Source organism: Pelophylax lessonae (assembly GCF_965119305.1).
Source record: "Pelophylax lessonae genome assembly, chromosome: 13".
Lineage (NCBI taxonomy): Eukaryota > Metazoa > Chordata > Amphibia > Anura > Ranidae > Pelophylax > Pelophylax lessonae.
The window spans coordinates 16,638,892-16,658,229 of NC_138780.1; the positions used below are offsets into that span (position 1 = coordinate 16,638,892).

The 19,338-nt window shown below is 46.1% G+C and overlaps 1 protein-coding gene across 1 annotated transcript in view; it reads right to left on the reverse strand.

Moving 5' to 3' along the window:
* The window catches only part of RHBG (Rh family B glycoprotein), a 45,944-nt gene extending 29,246 nt beyond the window's left edge, over positions 1-16,698 (reverse strand). The window contains exon 1 of the mRNA XM_082275465.1: positions 16,421-16,698. Coding sequence (XP_082131591.1) covers positions 16,421-16,607 — 187 coding nt within the window. The 5' untranslated portion in view covers positions 16,608-16,698. The remainder of the gene's footprint in view (positions 1-16,420) is intronic.
* Between the last annotated feature and the right edge of the window lie 2,640 nt (positions 16,699-19,338).

Below are 19,338 nucleotides of genomic sequence, written 5' to 3' on the forward strand. Positions count from 1 at the left end.
AGGAATCAGATGTCTGAAAAGACTCCATGGCTGACTGATAAACCCTGATCGCCCAAACCACATCCAACGAAAGCAAACTCCTTGAGACGCTTGGGCTTAGCACAGAGCGAAGGCAAAACAATATCTTCATTGAGTGATCCCTATGAACGACCAAATAAGGTGAACGGCAGGACAGAGCCGCCAACTCATTCAGTGATATCCACCAAAAAGGCAACCTTCTGAGACAACAAAAGCAGAGATATCTCCCTAATATTTTCAAATGGGGGCTGTTGAAGAACGGACAACACCAAATTCAGACCCTACGGCTGCAAAGGGGATCTCCTCGGTGGAGCCAGATGACGCACCCCTTGAATAAAGGTGCGGATCAAAGAATTAGACGCCAGGAGACGTTGGAAGTAAATGGCTAAGGCCGACACCTGACCTTTAATCGTTCCTAAAGACAAGCGTTGCTCAACTCCCTTCTGCAAGAAGGCGAAGACCCTCATCACCGAAAACGAGCGAGGAGGCAATATACATCTTCCAAGTACGATGATAAATCTTCCTGGAAGTCGCCATCCTAGCTCTCAACAAGTTAGGAATCACAGAATCAGAGAGGCCTGTCTCTCAACACCTGGCTCCAACAGCCACGCCGCCGTTAAAGCCAGCGACCGTAAAGCAGGATGGAAGATCGGCCCTTGAGACAGCAGAACCTCCCTCAGAGGCAGCCGCTAGGGAGGCTCGACGACCATCTTTACCAGGTCTGCGTACCAAGACCGGCGAGGCCAGTCTGGGGGCCACCAGAATCACCGGCACCTGTTCCACCGCCAACCTGCGGAGGAACCTTGACAAGACCTGTATCGGAGGAAAGGCTATCGGTTCCAAGGCACCACCAACGCGTCTGTGGCATCGGCCAGAGGGTCTCGAGCCCTGGCCACAAACCGCTCTACCTTTTTGTTCAGACGAGACGCGAACAGATCCACCTCCGGAGTTCACCATCGGGCACACAGGAGACGAAAAACATCTGGATGCAGGGACCATTCCCCCTGATCCAGAACTTGATGACCCAGGTAATCCGCCTGCCAATTCTGGACACCTGGAATGTGAACAGCGGAGAGAGCCGGAACATGAGCCTCGGCCCAAATCAGGATCTTGGCCACTTCCCTGGCTGCCCGGACACTCTTGGTGCCGCCCTGATGATTGATGAAGGCCACAGCCGTGGCACTGTCGGATTGTTCCAGAACCGGAAAGCCGTGCAGCCGAGGCGTCCAATGGAGCAGGCAGAGTTTGATCACCCTTAGCTCCAGGACATTTATCGGTAAGGATGATTCCTCCGGCGACCACGTTCCCTGGACACAAAGAGTGTCCAGTACTCCACCCCAGCCCGAGAGGCTGGCTTTCGTGGTGACCACCGTCCACAACAGAAAGGACCTGCCCTGGCTCAGAGCGGGCGACAGAAGCCACCAAGAGAGCTCCGACCTCGTGAGAAGGCTTAGACATATCAATCTGTCCAAGGACTGCGGGTCCTTGTCCCACTTGAAAAGAATCTGTTTGTAGAGGCCTTAATTTAAGCAAATGGGACCGCCTCGAAAGTCAACATCATCAGCCCCAAGGACCTCATACACGTCCGCAGGGAGGAGAGATCGTTGACCATCGGCAACCTGATCTCGCCCTGCAAGGTCTGAAGTTTTTCCTCTGGGAGAAAGACCCTCACCTGACAGGAGTCTAAGATCATGCCCAGGTAGTTCAGGCTCACTTACAGAGTCAGCGCAGACTTCTGGAAGTTGATGGTCCACCCGAACTTCTGAAGTGTCTGAACCATGAATGCCAGGTCGTCCGGCAGGGCGACATGAGAGCTTGCCCTCAACAGGAGATCGTCCAGATAGCCGAGGCTCGCCATCCCCTTTCTGCGTAGCAAAGCCAGTACCGGGACCAAAACCTTGGTGAAGACCCTGGGAGCGGAAGCTAGACCAAAGGCTAAGGCCACAAATTGAAAGTGCTCCTCGGCCACCGCGAAACGGAGATACTGCTGATGCCCCTCGTAAATAGCGATGTGCAGATACGTATCTTTTAAAATCGATGGAGGCCAGAAAATCCCCTTGATTTAAAGACGCCACCACCGACCGAATGTATTCCACTTGCACAAAGCGTTTCAACGATTTGAGGTCCAGAATTCGACGTACCTTGCCCTCCTTTCTGGGCACCGTGAACAGGTTTAAGTAAAAACCTCGAAACCTGTCCTGCTGAGGAACCGTGACGATTACGCCCTGTGCAAGGAGATCCTGCACCGCCTTCCCGAGATCCTTTAATCGATACGGAGGCAAACGGAGATTTGATGGAAAGGGCCTGTCTGCTGGGCAAGACCGAAATTCGATCTTGTACCCTGTACGAATCAGTTTGTGAATCCGAGACGTCCAGGGTTCCCGAAAGTAACGCAGACGTCCCCCCACCCCTGAACCGGGTGAGGGCGTCCCTTCATGCAGAGGAGTATCTGCCTGTCGAACTGGACTGGCCGGCCTTGGGCTTACCCGACCAGGCCTTCTTGTTCCCTCCGGAGGCTCTGAATGGTTTGCCTTTTTCCTGCGCACGAAAATGCCCCCTGTGAGCCTTGAAGGAAGGCCCCCGCTTATTTTGAGGTGCCTTATGCTTTGAAAATTGGGGGAGAAGATTACTCTTGCCCCCCGTTATGCCCTTGATTAACTCATCCAAGGGGTCACCAAACAGGCGTTCACCCAAAAAGGGGAGATTAGTTAAGGTTTTCTTAGAACCCTGGTCCACCGACCAGCTCTTCAGCCACACCATGCGGCGCATGGCGATCCCCACCGCCGACAACCTGGCCACCAGAGGAGCCTCGTCCAGGGCCGCATCACACGGGTAGACCACGGCCTGGGTTATCTGGTCCGTGAGTTCAATGGCAGCCGGAGAAACCGACTCCGCTTTCAATTTACTCCTAAGCTCCTTGACCCATTCCGTAACCGCCTGAGAAACCATGACGGACGCGAATACAGGTTTGAGGAGCGAGCCGGCCACCAAGTGCATGTGGCGGGAAAGGGATTCGATTCGGCTGTCCTCTGGGTCCTCAAACACCGGGGCGCCTTCCGCAGTGAATTTGTTCACCCGGCAAACAGTGTAGTCCACCTTAGGTGTCTCTGTCCAGCGGTTTGAAACCAAGTCTGCGAAGGGGTAAAGGCGTTGGAAACGCTTGGGAACCACCATGTTGTGCTTGAGGTCCCGCCCTTGCTCATTCACGATATTGTGAAATTCCTGGGGACAGGGGAAGACCTGCCTCGTCTTCTGGGCCTTACGGGTACCATACCTGGCCAGAATTCCTGGCTGTGTGGGCTCATCAACAATGTGCAAGGTTTCCCTCACTGAACGAATTAGTTTTTCCAACTTAGCGCGTTCCCGCACCGCATCCGAAGAGGACATGTTCTCACCGTCTGAGATGTCCTCCTCACCATCCAACACGTCCTCCTCACCATCCAACACTTCCTCCTCATCATCCCACATGTCCTCCTCATCATCCCACACGTCCTCCTCGCCAGCCCACATGTCAGAAGGTCCACCTTTGGACGACAGAGTTTCTAAAGCTGCAGTCAGAGACACAAGAGACGGCGAAGGCCCGAACGCACAAATAAGAGCCAGAGGGGGGAATTTTAAGCTTGGGACTCCATTTTGATAATAGAAGAAAAAAAAAAGAAATGGGTGCACTGCTATATCTGGAGTCCTCCTTAAATGCTGACAAAGAGCAAAGTGTGCCCGAGGAATGCCCAAAGGACTAACACCCCCTTACTTTACCACCACTGAGAAGAAGACAGCAGCTCTGCAATGGATCTCCCTTCTCTCCAGCATGAGGAAAAGGGTAGTGGCTACTTCCTGCCCAGTAGAAGGACCCTGGTGATGTCACAGACCATGTGACTGTTTGGTCACATGTGACAGAGAAGTACAGGAAGTGGATGGAACTCAGCACATCCCACGTGTCTGCTCTGCAGGGAAGGTCTGTTCCCGCGTTTTTTTCTGCTTCAACTTCTGCAATCTCTGCCAAGGAGGGGATGTCTGTATATGGGGGGGTGCAGGGGTCAAGTCCTGGGAAATAAAGTGTGGGAACTCACCTAAGATTACCATCCCCAACCTCACAAATAAAAAAGTGGCTGTTCATGTATATTTACCTCTCTGTCATGTCTCTCCTCTCAGTCATGTCTCTCTTCTCCTCTCATGTCTCTCTCTCTCTCTCGTGTCTCTCCCTCTCAGTCATGTCTCTTCTCTCTCATGTCTCTTCTCTCTCATGTCTCTTCTCTCTCTCATGTCTCTCTCTCTCTCATGTCTCTCTCTCTTGTCCTCATGTCTCTCTCTCTCTCTCATATCTCTTCTGTCTCTCTCGTGTCTCTCTGTCATGTGTCTCTCTCTCTCTCGTGTCTCTCTTCTCTCTCTTATGTCTCTTGTTCTCTCATGTCTCTCTCTCGTCCTCTCATGTCTCTCTCTCTCTCATGTCTCTTCTCTCTCTCTCTCTCTCTCTCTCTCTCTCTCTCATGTCTCTTCTCTCTCTCATGTCTCTCTCTCTCTCTCTCATGTCTCTCTCTCTCATGTCTCTCTCTCTCTCTCTCATGTCTCTCTCTCGTGTCTCTCTGTCATGTGTCTCTCTCTCTCATGTCTCTCTCTCTCATGTCTCTCTCTCTCTCATGTCTCTCTCTCGTGTCTCTCTGTCATGTGTCTCTCTCTCTCATGTCTCTCTCCCCCTCTCTCTCATGTCTCTCTCTGTCATGTCTCTCTCTTTTCTCTCATGTCTCTCTTCTCTCTCTCATGTGTCTCTCGTGTCTCTCTGTCATGCGTCTCTCTCTCATGTCTCTCTCTCGTGTCTCTCTCTCGTGTCTCTCTTCTCTCTCTCGTGTCTCTCTCTCTCTCTCATGTCTCTCTTCTCTCTCTCTCTCTCTCTCTCTCATGTCTCTCTTCTCTCTCTCTCTCTCTCGTGTCTCTCTGTCATGTGTCTCTCTCTCTCTCTCTTATGTCTCTTGTTCTCTCATGTCTCTCTCTCTCATGTCTCTCTCTCTTGTCCTCTCATGTCTCTCTTGTCCTCTCATGTCTCTCTCTCTCTCTTGTCCTCTCATGTCTCTCTCTCCTCTCATGTATGTCTCTCTCTCTCTCATGTCTCTCTCGTGTCTCTCTGTCATGTGTCTCTCTCTCTCTCTCTCTCATGTCTCTCCCTCTCTCTCTCATGTCTCTCTTCTCTCTCTCATGTCTCTCCTCTCATGTCTCTCTCTCTCTCTCTCTCTCGTGTCTCTCTTCTCTCTCTCTCTCTCTCATGTCTCTCTTCTCTCTCTCTCTCTCTTCTCTCTCTCTCTCTCATGTCTCTCTTCTCTCTCTCTCTCTCATGTCTCTCTTCTCTCTCTCATGTCTCTCTTCTCTCTCTCATTTCTCTCTCATGTCTCTCTTCTCTCTCTTATGTCTCTTGTCCTCTCATGTCTCTCTCTCTTGTCCTCTCATGTCTCTCTCTCTCTTGTCCTCATGTCTCTCTCTCCTCTCATGTATGTCTCTCTCTCTCTCTCTCTCTCATGTTTCTCTCTCCTCTCATGTCTCTCTCTCTCTCTCTCTCTCGTGTCTCTCTTCTCTCTCTTATGTCTCTTGTTCTCTCATGTCTCTCTCTCTCATGTCTCTCTCTCTTGTCCTCTCATGTCTCTCTCTCTTGTCCTCTCATGTCTCTCTCTCTCTTGTCCTCTCATGTCTCTCTCTCTCTCTCTCTCATGTCTCTCTCGTGTCTCTCTGTCATGTGTCTCTCTCTCTCTCTCATGTCTCTCCCTCTCTCTCTCATGTCTCTCCTCTCATGTCTCTCTCTCTCTCTCTCTCGTGTCTCTCTTCTCTCTCTCTCTTCTCTCTCTCTCGTGTCTCTCTTCTCTCTCTCTCTCTCGTGTCTCTCTTCTCTCTCTCTCTCATGTCTCTCTTCTCTCTCTCTCTCTCATGTCTCTCTTCTCTCTCTCATGTCTCTCTTCTCTCTCTCATGTCTCTCTTCTCTCTCTCATTTCTCTCTCTCTCTCATGTCTCTCTTCTCTCTCTCATGTCTCTCTCTCTTGTCCTCTCATGTCTCTCTCTCTTGTCCTCTCATGTCTCTCTCTCTCTTGTCCTCTCATGTCTCTCTCTCTCTTGTCCTCATGTCTCTCTCTCCTCTCATGTATGTCTCTCTCTCTCTCTCTCTCATGTTTCTCTCTCCTCTCATGTCTCTCTCTCTCTCATGTCTCTCTCTCTCTCTCTTCTCTCATGTCTCTCTTCTCTCTCTCTCTGTCATGTGTCTCTCTCTCTCTCTCTCATGTCTCTCTCTTCTCTCTCTCATGTCTCTCCTCTCATGTCTCTCTCTCTCGTGTCTCTCTTCTCTCTCTCTCGTGTCTCTCTTCTCTCTCTCTCGTGTCTCTCTTCTCTCTCTCTCGTGTCTCTCTTCTCTCTCTCATGTCTTTCTTCTCTCTCTCATGTCTCTCTTCTCTCTCTTATGTCTCTTGTTCTCTCATGTCTCTCTCTCTTGTCCTCTCATGTCTCTCTCTCATGTCTCTCTCTCTTGTCCTCTCATGTCTCTCTCTCTTGTCCTCTCATGTCTCTCTCTCTCTCTTGTCCTCTCATGTCTCTCTCTCCTCTCATGTCTCTCTCTCTCTCTTGTCCTCTCATGCCTCTCTCTCTCTTGTCCTCTCATGTCTCTCTCTCTCTTGTTCTCTCATGTCTCTCTCTCTCTTGTCCTCTCATGTCTCTCTCTCTCTCTCTTGTCCTCTCTCCTCTCATGTATGTCTCTCCTTTCATGTCTCTCTCTCTCTCTCTCTCTCTCATGTTTCTCTCTCTTGTCCTCTCATGTCTCTCTCTCTTGTCCTCTCTCCTCTCATGTATGTCTCTCCTTTCATGTCTCTCTCTCTCTCTCTCATGTTTCTCTCTCCTCTCATGTCTCTCTCTCTCATGTCTCTCTCTCCTCTCTCCTCTCATGTCTCTCTCTCCTCTCATGTATGTCTCTCCTCTCATGTCTCTCTCTCTCTTGTCCTCTCATGTCTCTCTCTCTCTTGTCCTCTCTTGTCCTCTCATGTCTCTGTCTCTCTCTCTTGTCCTCTCATGTCTCTCTCTCATGTCTCTCTCTCATGTCTCTCTCTCTCTCTCTCTTGTTCTCTCATGTCTCTCTCTCTCTTGTCCTCTCACGTCTCTCTCTCATGTCTCTCTCTCTCTTGTCCTCTCTTGTCTCTCTCTCTCTCGTTCTCTCATGTCTCTCTCTCTCTTGTCCTCTCACGTCTCTCTCTCTCTCTCTCGTGTCTCTCTCTCTCTCTCTTGTTCTCTCATGTCTCTCTCTCTCTCTCTCTTCCTCTCATGTCATGCATAGGTGACTCTACGGATGGAACGGTCAGCACGCTATTCACACCGCAGTTCTTTTTCTGATTTGCTCTGCAACTTTCCCAAGATTGTAAGTGCAAAACTTTCTATTTAATAAAGGCCTGCTGTACATTCTGCACTATTCTCCACCTTTATTCTGTGAGGTGGTTTGGAGAGTTCCCATTTGAATGGTTCCAATGTGTTGTCCTGTGACATTCTATCTGTGACATTCATACGCCTGTTTTGGTCACCTTCTGGTAAGCAGTTTGTGAGAATATCACCATTGGGTGTATACCGCCCCTGTGTACCGCCCCTGTGTACCGCTCCTGTATACCGCTCCTGAATCTATCCCTGCTATCCGGGATCTTGCTCCAACTCTCCCTTCTACATTACCTTTGTATTGGACAAACATTTGGACTGTATTATAACTTATTGGACGTTTATATTCATTTATATTTGTATTTTTTGTCGCTGCTTTTATCCATTTTCTAATCATTGAAAATTGATCACACTGGATATAATGACGGCCGATCTCAATGAGGCCCTGAAATCCCAGGACAGTACAAATACCCCCCCCCCAAATGACCCCTTTTTTGGAAAGTAGACATTCCAAGGTATTTAGTAAGAGGCATGGTGAGATTTTTGCAGTAGTCATTTTTTCCCACAATTCTTGGAAAAAAACATTTCTCACACACTGTATAGTAGGGCTGCAACGACACGTCGACTACGAAAATTCGTCGACGTGCGTAAAAGGCGCCGACGCGTCACGCGTGACGTCACATGCCCCCTGCTCGCATTGGCGGCCGGGCCGCTGCATTGATTGGGGCCGCTGCAGGCTGCACTGCCCTGCCCCCCCCGCTGCGCTCCAGTCCAGAGTGTCCGGCTCTTCTACGTCAGCCGCTGTGAAGCGGCATGACGTCCCGGGGCGAGCTGACTCTCTGTGGCTGCAGACTGCCGCCAACGCCGATGATCCCCCCCACTGTCCCACACAGACGAGACGTCACGCGCCACTACAGCAGCATCATGTGATCGCAGGTGAGCCTGAGGGGTCTACACTGGGAGGGGGGCTTACTGAGGGGTCTGTACTAGGTGGGGGGGCTTACTGAGGGGTCTGTACTGGGAGGGGGGCTTACTGAGGGGTCTGTACTGGGAGGGGGGCTTACTGAGGGGTCTGTACTAGGTGGGGGGGCTTACTGAGGGGTCTGTACTAGGTTGGAGGGCTTACTGAGGTGTCTACACTGGGAGGGGGCTTACTGAGGGGTCTGTACTGGGAGGGGGGGCTTACTGAGGGGTCTGTACTGGGAGGGGGCTTACTGAGGGGTCTGTACTGGGAGGGGGGCTTACTGAGGGGTCTGTACTGGGAGGGGGGCTTACTGAGGGGTCTGTACTAGGTTGGAGGGCTTACTGAGGTGTCTACACTGGGAGGGGGGCTTACTGAGGGGTCTGTACTGGGAGGGGGGCTTACTGAGGGGTCTGTACTGGGAGGGGGGCTTACTGAGGGGTCTGTACTGGGAGGGGGCTTACTGAGGGGTCTGTACTGGGAGGGGGGCTTACTGAGGGGTCTGTACTGGGAGGGGGGCTTACTGAGGGGTCTGTACTGGGAGGGGGGCTTACTGAGGGGTCTGTACTAGGTGGGAGGGCTTACTGAGGGGTCTGTACTAGGTGGGAGGGCTTATGTCCCTGTGTCACTCAGTCACACACGTCAGTAAGCACCAGGCATACATTAACCCCTTGATCACCAATAAAAATTAACCCCTTCCCTGGGATTTGTAATCAGGAAGAGAGGGTGGAAATCTTCCCATGGGGACACAGAGTTGTCACCAGGAAGAGAGGGGAAATCTTCCCATGGGGACACAGAGTTGTCACCAGAACAGGAAGAGAGAGGAAATCTTCTCATGGGGACACCGATTTGTCACCAGTAAGAGAGGGGGAATCTTACAATGGGGACACCGATTTGTCACCAAGAAGAGAGGGGAAATTTTATCTTCCCATGGGGACACAGAGTTGTCACCAGAAAGAGAGGGGAAATCTTCCCATGGGGACACAGAGTTGTTACCAGAACAGGAAAAAGAGGGGCAATCTTCCCATGGGGACACAGAGTTGTCACCAGGAAGAGAGGGGAAACCTTCCCATGGGGACACAGAGTTGTCACCAGAACAGGAAAAAGAGGGGCAATCTTCCCATGGGGACACAGAGTTGTCACCAGGAAGAGAGAGGAAATCTTCCAATGGGGACACAGAGTTGTCACCAGAACAGGAAGAGAGAGGAAATCTTCCCATGGGGACACAGAGTTGTCACCAGAACAGGAAAAAGAGGGGCAATCTTCCCATGGGGACACAGAGTTGTCACCAGAACAGGAAGAGAGAGGAAATCTTCCCATGGGGACACAGAGTTGTCACCAGAACAGGAAAAAGAGGGGAAATCTTCCCATGGGGACACAGAGTTGTCACCAGGAAGAGAGGGGAAATCTTTCAATGGGGACACAGAGTTGTCACCAGGAAGAGAGAGGAAATCTTCCAATGGGGACGCAGAGTTGTCACCAGAACAGGAAGAGAGAGGAAATCTTTCCATGGGGACACAGAGTTGTCACAAGGAAGAGAGGGGAAATCTTCCCATGGGGACACAGAGTTGTCACCAGAACAGGAAAAAGAGGGGCAATCTTCTCATGGGGACACAGAGTTGTCACCAGAACAGGAAGAGAGAGGAAATCTTCCCATGGGGACACAGAGTTGTCACCAGAACAGGAAAAAGAGGGGCAATCTTCCCATGGGGACACAGAGTTGTCACCAGAAAAGGAAGAGAGAGGAAATCTTCCCATGGGGACACAGAGTTGTCACCAGAACAGGAAAAAGAGGGGAAATCTTCCCATGGGGACACAGAGTTGTCAGGAAGAGAGGGGAAATCTTCCCATGGGGACACAGAGTTGTCACCAGGAAGAGAGAGGAAATCTTCCAATGGGGACACAGAGTTGTCACCAGAACAGGAAGAGAGAGGACATCTTCCCATGGGGACACAGAGTTGTCACAAGGAAGAGAGGGGAAATCTTCCCATGGGGACACAGAGTTGTCACCAGAACAGGAAGAGAGAGGAAATCTTCCCATGGGGACACAGAGTTGTCACCAGAACAGGAAAAAGAGGGGCAATCTTCCCATGGGGACACAGAGTTGTCACCAGAACAGGAAAAAGAGTGGAAATCTTCCCATGGGGACACAGAGTTGTCACCAGGAAGAGAGGGGAAATCTTCCCATGGGGACACAGAGTTGTCACCAGGAAGAGAGAGGAAATCTTCCAATGGGGACACAGAGTTGTCACCAGAACAGGAAGAGAGAGGAAATCTTCCCATGGGGACACAGAGTTGTCACAAGGAAGAGAGGGGAAATCTTCCCATGGGGACACAGAGTTGTCACAAGGAAGAGAGGGGAAATCTTCCCATGGGGGCACAGAGTTGTCACCAGGACAGGAAGAGAGGGGAAATCTTCCAATGGGGACACAGAGTTGTCACCAGGAAGAGAGGGGAAATCTTCCCATGGGGACACAGAGTTGTCACCAGAACAGGAAGAGAGAGGAAATCTTCCCATGGGGACACCGATTTGTCACTAAAACAGGAAGAAAGTGAGAAACCTTCCAATGGGGACACCTGTTCCAGTGACAATGGTGGCCGTACATGCTTCAATCTTAGATCAATCTGCGATCGGATCCAAACACAATCGGATAATCATATCTTCCCTTCCAGCCAATGTAGACTCCATTTAGGTCGATCAAACTGAACCAATCAGTGAGGGTGGAAAATCATTGATCTGCAGCACTGGGATGTCGGGTTCCCGTATCCCTCCATGGTATTATCAGTGATCAGATTGGGAGATCTCACGGTGGGGGAGGAGAGACTATCGATTGATCAGAATTCACTTCCTGTCTATGTCATATCCATTGAATTGGCTGTCAGCTTATAGATTGAATATTCTTATTGGAAGCGATCGATTGGAAAAAGTAATTGATTGATTATGGAAGTGTGTGTGACCACCACCATGCTGATCATACAATCTGATTGTACAATCTCCTTTTAGATCTTCAATCAAACTATGTAGCGCAAGGGTCCGTCTGATTGGATAGAAACCAGGGCCCGCCTGATTGGATGGAAACCAGGGCCCGCCTGATTGGATGGAAACCAAGGCCCGCCTGATTGGATGGAAACCAGGGCCCGCCTGATTGGATGGAAACCAGGGCCCGCCTGATTGGATGGAAACCAGGGCCGTCTGATTGGATGGAAGCTGATTGGATGGATTAGGTTTGTCCTATAATACAGTTTTAAAGAATCTGTACAATCAGATTGTATGGTGTATGGTCGGCTGTATGATGACTTTGATTACAGATCATTTTCTATGGCGGTCAGTCTCTACCTATAGGAATAATCGCTCTATCACCGACAGCCTCATCCCATCAATATGCCGCCCGCAGGGAAGTGGAGTGCGATTAATAAAAAAAATAATTAAAAAATAAATAAAAATAATTAAAAAAAATAAATAAAAATAATTAAAAAAATAAACAAAACTAATTTAAAAAAATAAAACTAATAAAATAAAAATAATTAAAAAATAAATAAAAATAATAAAATAAATAAAAATAATAAAAAAAATATTTTTTTTAAAAAAAATAATAAATAAAAATAATTAAAAAAATAAACATAATAAAAAATAAACATAATTAAAAAAAATAAAATAAAAATAAAAAAAATATTTAAAAAAAAACAAATAAAAATAATTAAAAAAATAAACATAAAACTAATTTAAAAAAATAAAACTAATAAAAAAATATTAAAAAAAATAAAAATAATAAAAATAATTTAAAAATAAAAATAATAAAATAAATAAAAATAATAAAAAAATATTTTTTTAAAAAATTAATAAATAAAAATAATAAAACAAATAAAAATAATAAATAAAAATAATTAAAAAAATAAACATAATAAAAAATAAACATAATAAAAAAATAATTAAAAAATAAATAAAAATAATAAAATAAATAAAAATAAAAAAAATATTTTTAAAAAAAAACAAATAAAAATAATTAAAAAAATAAACATAAAACTAAATTTAAAAAAATAAAACTAATAAAAAAATAAATAAAAATAATAATAAATAAATAAATAATAAAAAAAAAATAATGGTGTGCAATTAAAAGTTAATAAATGATAGTAAATGATCGCTAAACGTCTGTGATCCCTAAATCTGACAGATCCTCCTACGATTGTATCTTGGCCGGTGCCGATGGATGTAAAACAACAACTTTCCAAAAATACAGCACATCGAAAAAGGAAGGAAAATGCAGCAAAAACGCAGAAAAAAATGCATCAAAAACTCACCGCATTTGCATTTTTGTGCTTTTTTTTGAGTCCTATGTCTGTTTTTCACAGATGCGGGCAACTAGAAAACACATCAAAAACACGCAAAAAAAAAAACGCATATGATTTGTGATGAGTTTCTGGTGCGTTTTCTTGTCGCCTGCACCTTTAAAAGACAGACACGCGGCTTCAAAATAGGCACCAAATACGCAAATGTGGAGCGTTTTTTATGCTTTTTTTAAAGCGGTTTGATGCGTTTTTGTGGCATTTTCCTTTCATTTTTGATTTGTTGCATTTTTGGTGCATGTTAAAAAAAAAAACTGTGCGTTTTTTAAGCATTTTAATGCATTTTTCATTCAACAACGGGGAGGTGCGTTTTTGGTGCATGTTGTTGCTACATCAAAAATGCATCAAAACGCTTAAAAATAAAAAAACGCACGCGGTTTTTCAACACGCACCAAAAATGCAGAAAAATCAAAAATGAAAGGAAAAGGCCACAAAAAACGCATTACGCCCTTTAATAAACATAAAAACCGCACCAAAAACGCACCTCCCCCATTGAAATGAAAATGCATCAAAAAAGCAAAATGCCACAAAAACACATCACACTGCTTCAAAAATGCATCAAAACCGCACCTCCCCCCCCCCCCCCCATTGAAATGAAAATGCACCGAAATGCTTAAAAAACGCACCACGTTTGCGTTTTTGGGCCTTTTTTTCTGAGTCATATGTCTATAATTAATTTTTTTTTGGGGACTCAAAAAAAGCACCAAAAACGCAAACGTGGTGCGTTTTTTTAAGCATTTTGATGCATTTTCATTTCAGTGGGAGGAGGTGCGGTTTTGATGCCCTTTTGAAGCAGGTTGGATGCGTTTTTGTGACATTTTGCTTTCATCTTAAAGCATTTTAAAGCATTTTCATTTCAATGGGGAGGTGCGTTTTTAATGCGTTATTGAAGCAGGTTGGATGCGTTTTTTTGTTAAATTTTCCTTTAATTTTGAAGCACATTGATGCATCTTTGTTTCATTTTAATGGGAAGATTCATAATTGATGCATTTTTGAAGCGGGTTTGGATGCCTTTTTTTATGACATTTTCCTTTCATTTCAATGGGGAGGTGCGTTTTTAATGTGTTTTTAAAGTGGGTTGGATGCGTTTTTGTGGCATTTTTCTTTCATTTTTGATGTGCTGCATTTTTTGGGTGTTGAAAAATCGCATCAAAAATGCACCTCCCCGTTGAAATTATTTAAAAAAACACATAAAAATTGTTAAAAAACGCATTTGACGCGTGACCGAAATAAAGGCACGAAAAACGCAAACGCAGTGCATTTTTTTTTTTTTAATGTTTTTTTTTAGCTTTTTGGTGCATCAAAGCGCTCAAAAAACGTGTGCGTTTTTTTTAAACACTCACCAAAAATGCAGCAAAAAAAAAACGAAAGGAGAATGCCACAAAAACGCATCAAACTGCTTCAAAAAAGCATCAAAAATGCATCGCTCAATTGAAAAGAATAAAAAAAAAAAACACATAGAAATGCCTAAAAAACACATTTGACACGTGACAAAAAAAAGGCACCAAAAACGCAAACGCAGTGCATTTTTTTTTTTCATATTTTTTTTTTTTTTTAGCGTTGCATTTTTGTTGTGTTTTCCATTCATGTCAATAGGGAGGTGCGTTTTGATGTAGTTTTGAAGCTGTTTGATGCTTTTTTTTGTAGCATTTTCCTTCCGTTTGGTGACCTTTTTTAGGTCACGTCAAATGCAATTTTTGAAGCATTTTTTATGTGTTTTTTTATTCAATTGAGTAGTGCGTTTTTGATGCTTTTTTTTAAGAGGTTTGATGCGTTTTTGTGGCATTTTCCTTTGTTTTTATTATTTATTTTGCTGCATTTTTGGTGTGTGTCCAAAAAATGTGTGCGTTTTTTTTTTTTTAAGCTCTTTGATGCCCCTTCAAAAATAAAGGGAAAATGCAACAAAAGCAAAAAAAAAAAACGCACACGTTTTTTGGACACACACCAAAAATGCAGCAAAATAAATAATAAAAACAAAGGAAAATGCCACAAAAACGCATCAAACCTCTTAAAAAAAAAGCATCAAAAATACACAATTGAATTAAAAACGCATAAAAAATGCTTCAAAAATTGCATTTGACGTGACCCAAAAAAGGTCACCAAACGGAAGGAAAATGCTACAAAAAAGAGCATCAAACCGCTTAAAAAAAACCACATCAAAAACGCACCGCTCAATTCATTAAAAAAACACAACATGACCCCGAAAAAGGCACCAAAAATGCAAATGCAGTGCATTTCTTAATGTTGTTTGATGCGTTTTTGTTGTATTTTCCATTCATTTTTGATAGGCTGCATTTTTGTTGGTGCATCAAAGATGCATCAAAACGTTTTAATAAAAAAAAAAAAAAACGCACACGGTTTTTCAATACACCAAAAAATGCAGCAAAATAAAAAAAACGAATGGAAAATGCCACAAAAACGCATCAAACCACTTTAAAAAAAAAAAACCAATAAAAATGCGCTGAGAGGTGCATTTTTGATGCTTTTTTTTAAACGGTTTGATGCGTTTTTGTGGCATTTGCTGTGTGTCCGTTAGGTCTATCCTAGTATTGTTTTGGTTGGACTCTTCTTTACTTTGGAGAGATCTCCTCTGGGTTCTTATGGTGTCACCTGGACAGGAAGTGAAGGAAATCTCCACCAAATGGTGTCACCTGGACAGGAAGTGAAGGGAATCTCCACCAAATGGTGTCACCTGGACAAGAAGTGAAGGACATTTCCCCCAGATGGTGTCACCTGGACAGGAAGTGAAGGAAATTTCCCCCAAATGGTGTCACCTGGACAGAAAGTGAAGGAAATTTCCCCCAAATGGTGTCACCTGGACAGGAAGTAAAGGAAATCTCCACCAAATGGTGTCACCTGGACAAGAAGTGAAGGAAATTTCCCCCAAATGGTGTCACCTGGACAAGAAGTGAAGGAAATTTCCCCCAAATGGTGTCACCTGGACAGGAAGTGAAGGAAATCTCCGCCATGGGGGGACAACTCTTTTAACCCTTCTCTTACCCTACTCCACAAAAAAAAAAAAGTTTTGGCAAAGTTTTGTCACTTACTGGCGTATCGGAAGTAGAAGTCGTTGTTGGCATTGGTCTTGCTGTGGTTGAGTTCCTCCAAATGGTGTCACCTGGACAGGAAGTGAAGGAAATCTCCACCAAATGGTGTCACCAGGACAAGAAGTGAAGGAAATTTCCCCCAAATGGTGTCACCTGGAGAGTAAGTGAAGGAAATTTCCCCCAAATGGTGTCACCTGGAGAGTAAGTGAAGGAAATTTCCCCCAAATGGTGTCACCTGGACAGAAAGTGAAGGACATTTCCCCCAAATGGTGTCACCTGGACAGGAAGTGAAGAAAATCTCCACCAAATGGTGTCACCTGGACAAGAAGTGAAGGAAATTTCTCCCAAATGGTGTCACCTGGACAGAAAGTGAAGGAAATTTCCCCCAAATGGTGTCACCAGGACAGGAAATGAAGGGAATTTCCCCCAAATGGTGTCACCTGGACAAGAAGTGAAGGAAATTTCTCCCAAATGGTGTCACCTGGACAGAAAGTGAAGGAAATTTCCCCCAAATGGTGTCACCAGGACAGGAAATGAAGGGAATTTCCCCCAAATGGTGTCACCTGGACAAGAAGTGAAGGAAATTTCCGCCGTGGGGAGGACAACTCTTTTAACCCTTCCCTTACCCTACTCCACAAGAAAAAAAAAAAGTTTTGTCACTTACTGGCGTATCGGAAGTAGAAGTCGTTGTCGGCGTTGGTCTTGCTGTGGTTGAGTTCTTGGTGCCAGGCGTTGGCGTCGGTTTCGTGGTCGTAGCGGACGAAGATGGCGAAGAGGAGGATGGTGATGGCTTCCAGCAGCAGGCAGAAGACGGGGAGTTTGACCCTCATGTTGGTGGCGTGGCTGCCCATGGTGAGGCCGGAGGAGAAGGTCCAGGTGGTAAGTCGGTGGAAGTGTGAATCTTCTCCAGGGAAGACATTGAATCTTATGGTAGAGATAAGCCCCGCCCCTCCCTCCCTCCTCTACTAACAAGGACTCTCCTGTGTGCAGAGCCCGCCCCCCTCCCTGCAAGTCGCAGCACATATCCAGATCCAAAGGTCTCCCCGCATCACAACTTTCTCTTTCTCGCTTGACAGCTGTTGTCACCGCCATTAAAGCGACAACGCACATTAATAAAAAAAATAAAATAAAATAAAAGACGATCGGGAGCGGCAAACCTAAAGGGGAAAGTCGCAGTCGGCATTAACCCCTCCAAGGTCCACATCTGCAACAGGGCAAAAGGGGGTTGCGCATGAGCGATTCGGACGCGACAACGACTGAGAGCTTGGACTCCATTAAATAAAAACGATCAGGCTGCGATCACCTTTGGCGATTTTCTCAATGCGTGCCAAATCACGCCACTTTTTTTTTTTTTTTTTTTGCAGGATGCGCACACTTTTTTTTTAACGTAGCGCGCCACGGCGCCAAAGTTTTGTATAAATATATATTTTTTTACCACGTTTTTTTTTTTTTTTTGGGGGGGGGGGGGGCGTGGACAATGAATGGTAACACAAGCACGAAATTGCGCACATTTTACGAGCGTTTATGATATGCTAAAGTGTAAACGCAGTCTAAGGCCGCCATATTGATATATCCACCGCAGATCGCCATATTGATAAATCCACCGCCGATCGCCATATTGACGTATCCACCGCAGATCGCCATATTGACGTATCCACCGCAGATCGCCATATTGACGTATCCACCGCAGATCGCCATATTGATATATCCCCCGCAGATCGCCACATTGACGTATCCACCGCAGATCGCCTTATTGATAAATCCACCGCAGATCGCCATATTAACGTATCCACCGCAGATGGCCATATTGATGAATCCACCGCAGATCGCCATATTGATGTATCCACTGCCGATCGCCATATTGACGTATCCCCCGCAGATTGCCATATTGATGAATCCACCGCAGATCACCATATTGGCGTATCCACCGCAGATCGCCAAATTAATGAATCCACCGCAGATCGCCATATTGATGTATCCCCCGCAGATCGCCATATTGACGTATCCACCGCAGATTGCCATATTGATAAATCCACCGCAGATCGCCATATTGATAAATCCCCCGCAGATCGCCATATTGACGTATCCACCGCCGATCGCCATATTGACGTATCCACCGCCGATCGCCATATTGACGTATCCCCCGCAGATTGCCATATTGATAAATCCACCGCAGATCGCCATATTGATATATCCACCGCAGATCGCCATATTGACGTATCCACCGCCGATCGCCATATTGACGTATCCACCGCCGATCGCCATATTGACGTATCCCCCGCAGATCGCCATATTGATATATCCACCGCAGATCGCCATATTGACGTATCCACCGCAGATCGTCATATTGACGTATCCACCGCAGATCGCCATATTGACGTATCCACCGCAGATCGCCATATTTAAGTATCCACCGCAGATCGCCATATTGACGTATCCACCGCCGATCACCATATTGACGTATCCACCGCCGATCGCCATATTGACGTATCCCCCGCAGATCGCCATATTGATATATCCACCGCAGATCGCCATATTGACGTATCCACCGCAGATCGTCATATTGACGTATCCACCGCAGATCGCCATATTGACGTATCCACCGCAGATCGCCATATTTAAGTATCCACCGCAGATCGCCATATTGACGTATCCACCGCAGATCGCCATATTGACGTATCCACCGCAGATCGCCATATTGACGTATCCACCGCAGATCGCCATATTGACGTATCCTCCGCAGATCGCCATATTGATATATCCACCGCCGATCGCCATATTGACATATCCACCGCAGATCGCCATATTGATATATCCACCGCAGATCGCCATATTGATATATCCACCGCCGATCGCCATATTGATAAATCCACCACAGATCGCCATATTGATAAATCCACCGCAGATCGCCATATTGATAAATCCACCACAGATCGGCATATTGATAAATCCACCGCAGATCGCCATATTGACGTATCCCCCGCAGATCGCCATATTGACGTATCCACCACAGATCGCCATATTGATATATATCCCGCAGATCGCCATATTGATATATCCCCCGCAGATCGCCATATTGACGTATCCCCCACAGATCGCTATATTGACGTATCCCCCGCAGATCGCCATATTGATATATCCCCCGCAGATCGCCATATTGATATATCCCCCGCAGATCGCCATATTGACGTATCCACCGCAGATCGCCATATTGATATATCCACCGCAGATCGCCATATTGATATATCCACCGCAGATCGCCATATTGACGTATCCACCGCAGATCGCCATATTGATGTATCCACCGCAGATCGCTATATTGACGTATCCACCGCAGATCGCCATATTGATATATCCACCGCAGATCGCCATATTGTTATATCCCCCGCAGATCGCCATATTGATATATCCCCCGCAGATCGCCATATTGACGTATCCATCGCAGATCACCATATTGACGTATCCACCGCCGATCGCCATATTGATAAATCCACCGCCGATCGCCATATTGATATATCCACCGCCGATCGCCATATTGACGTATCCCCCACAGATCGCCATATTGACGTATCCACCGCAGAT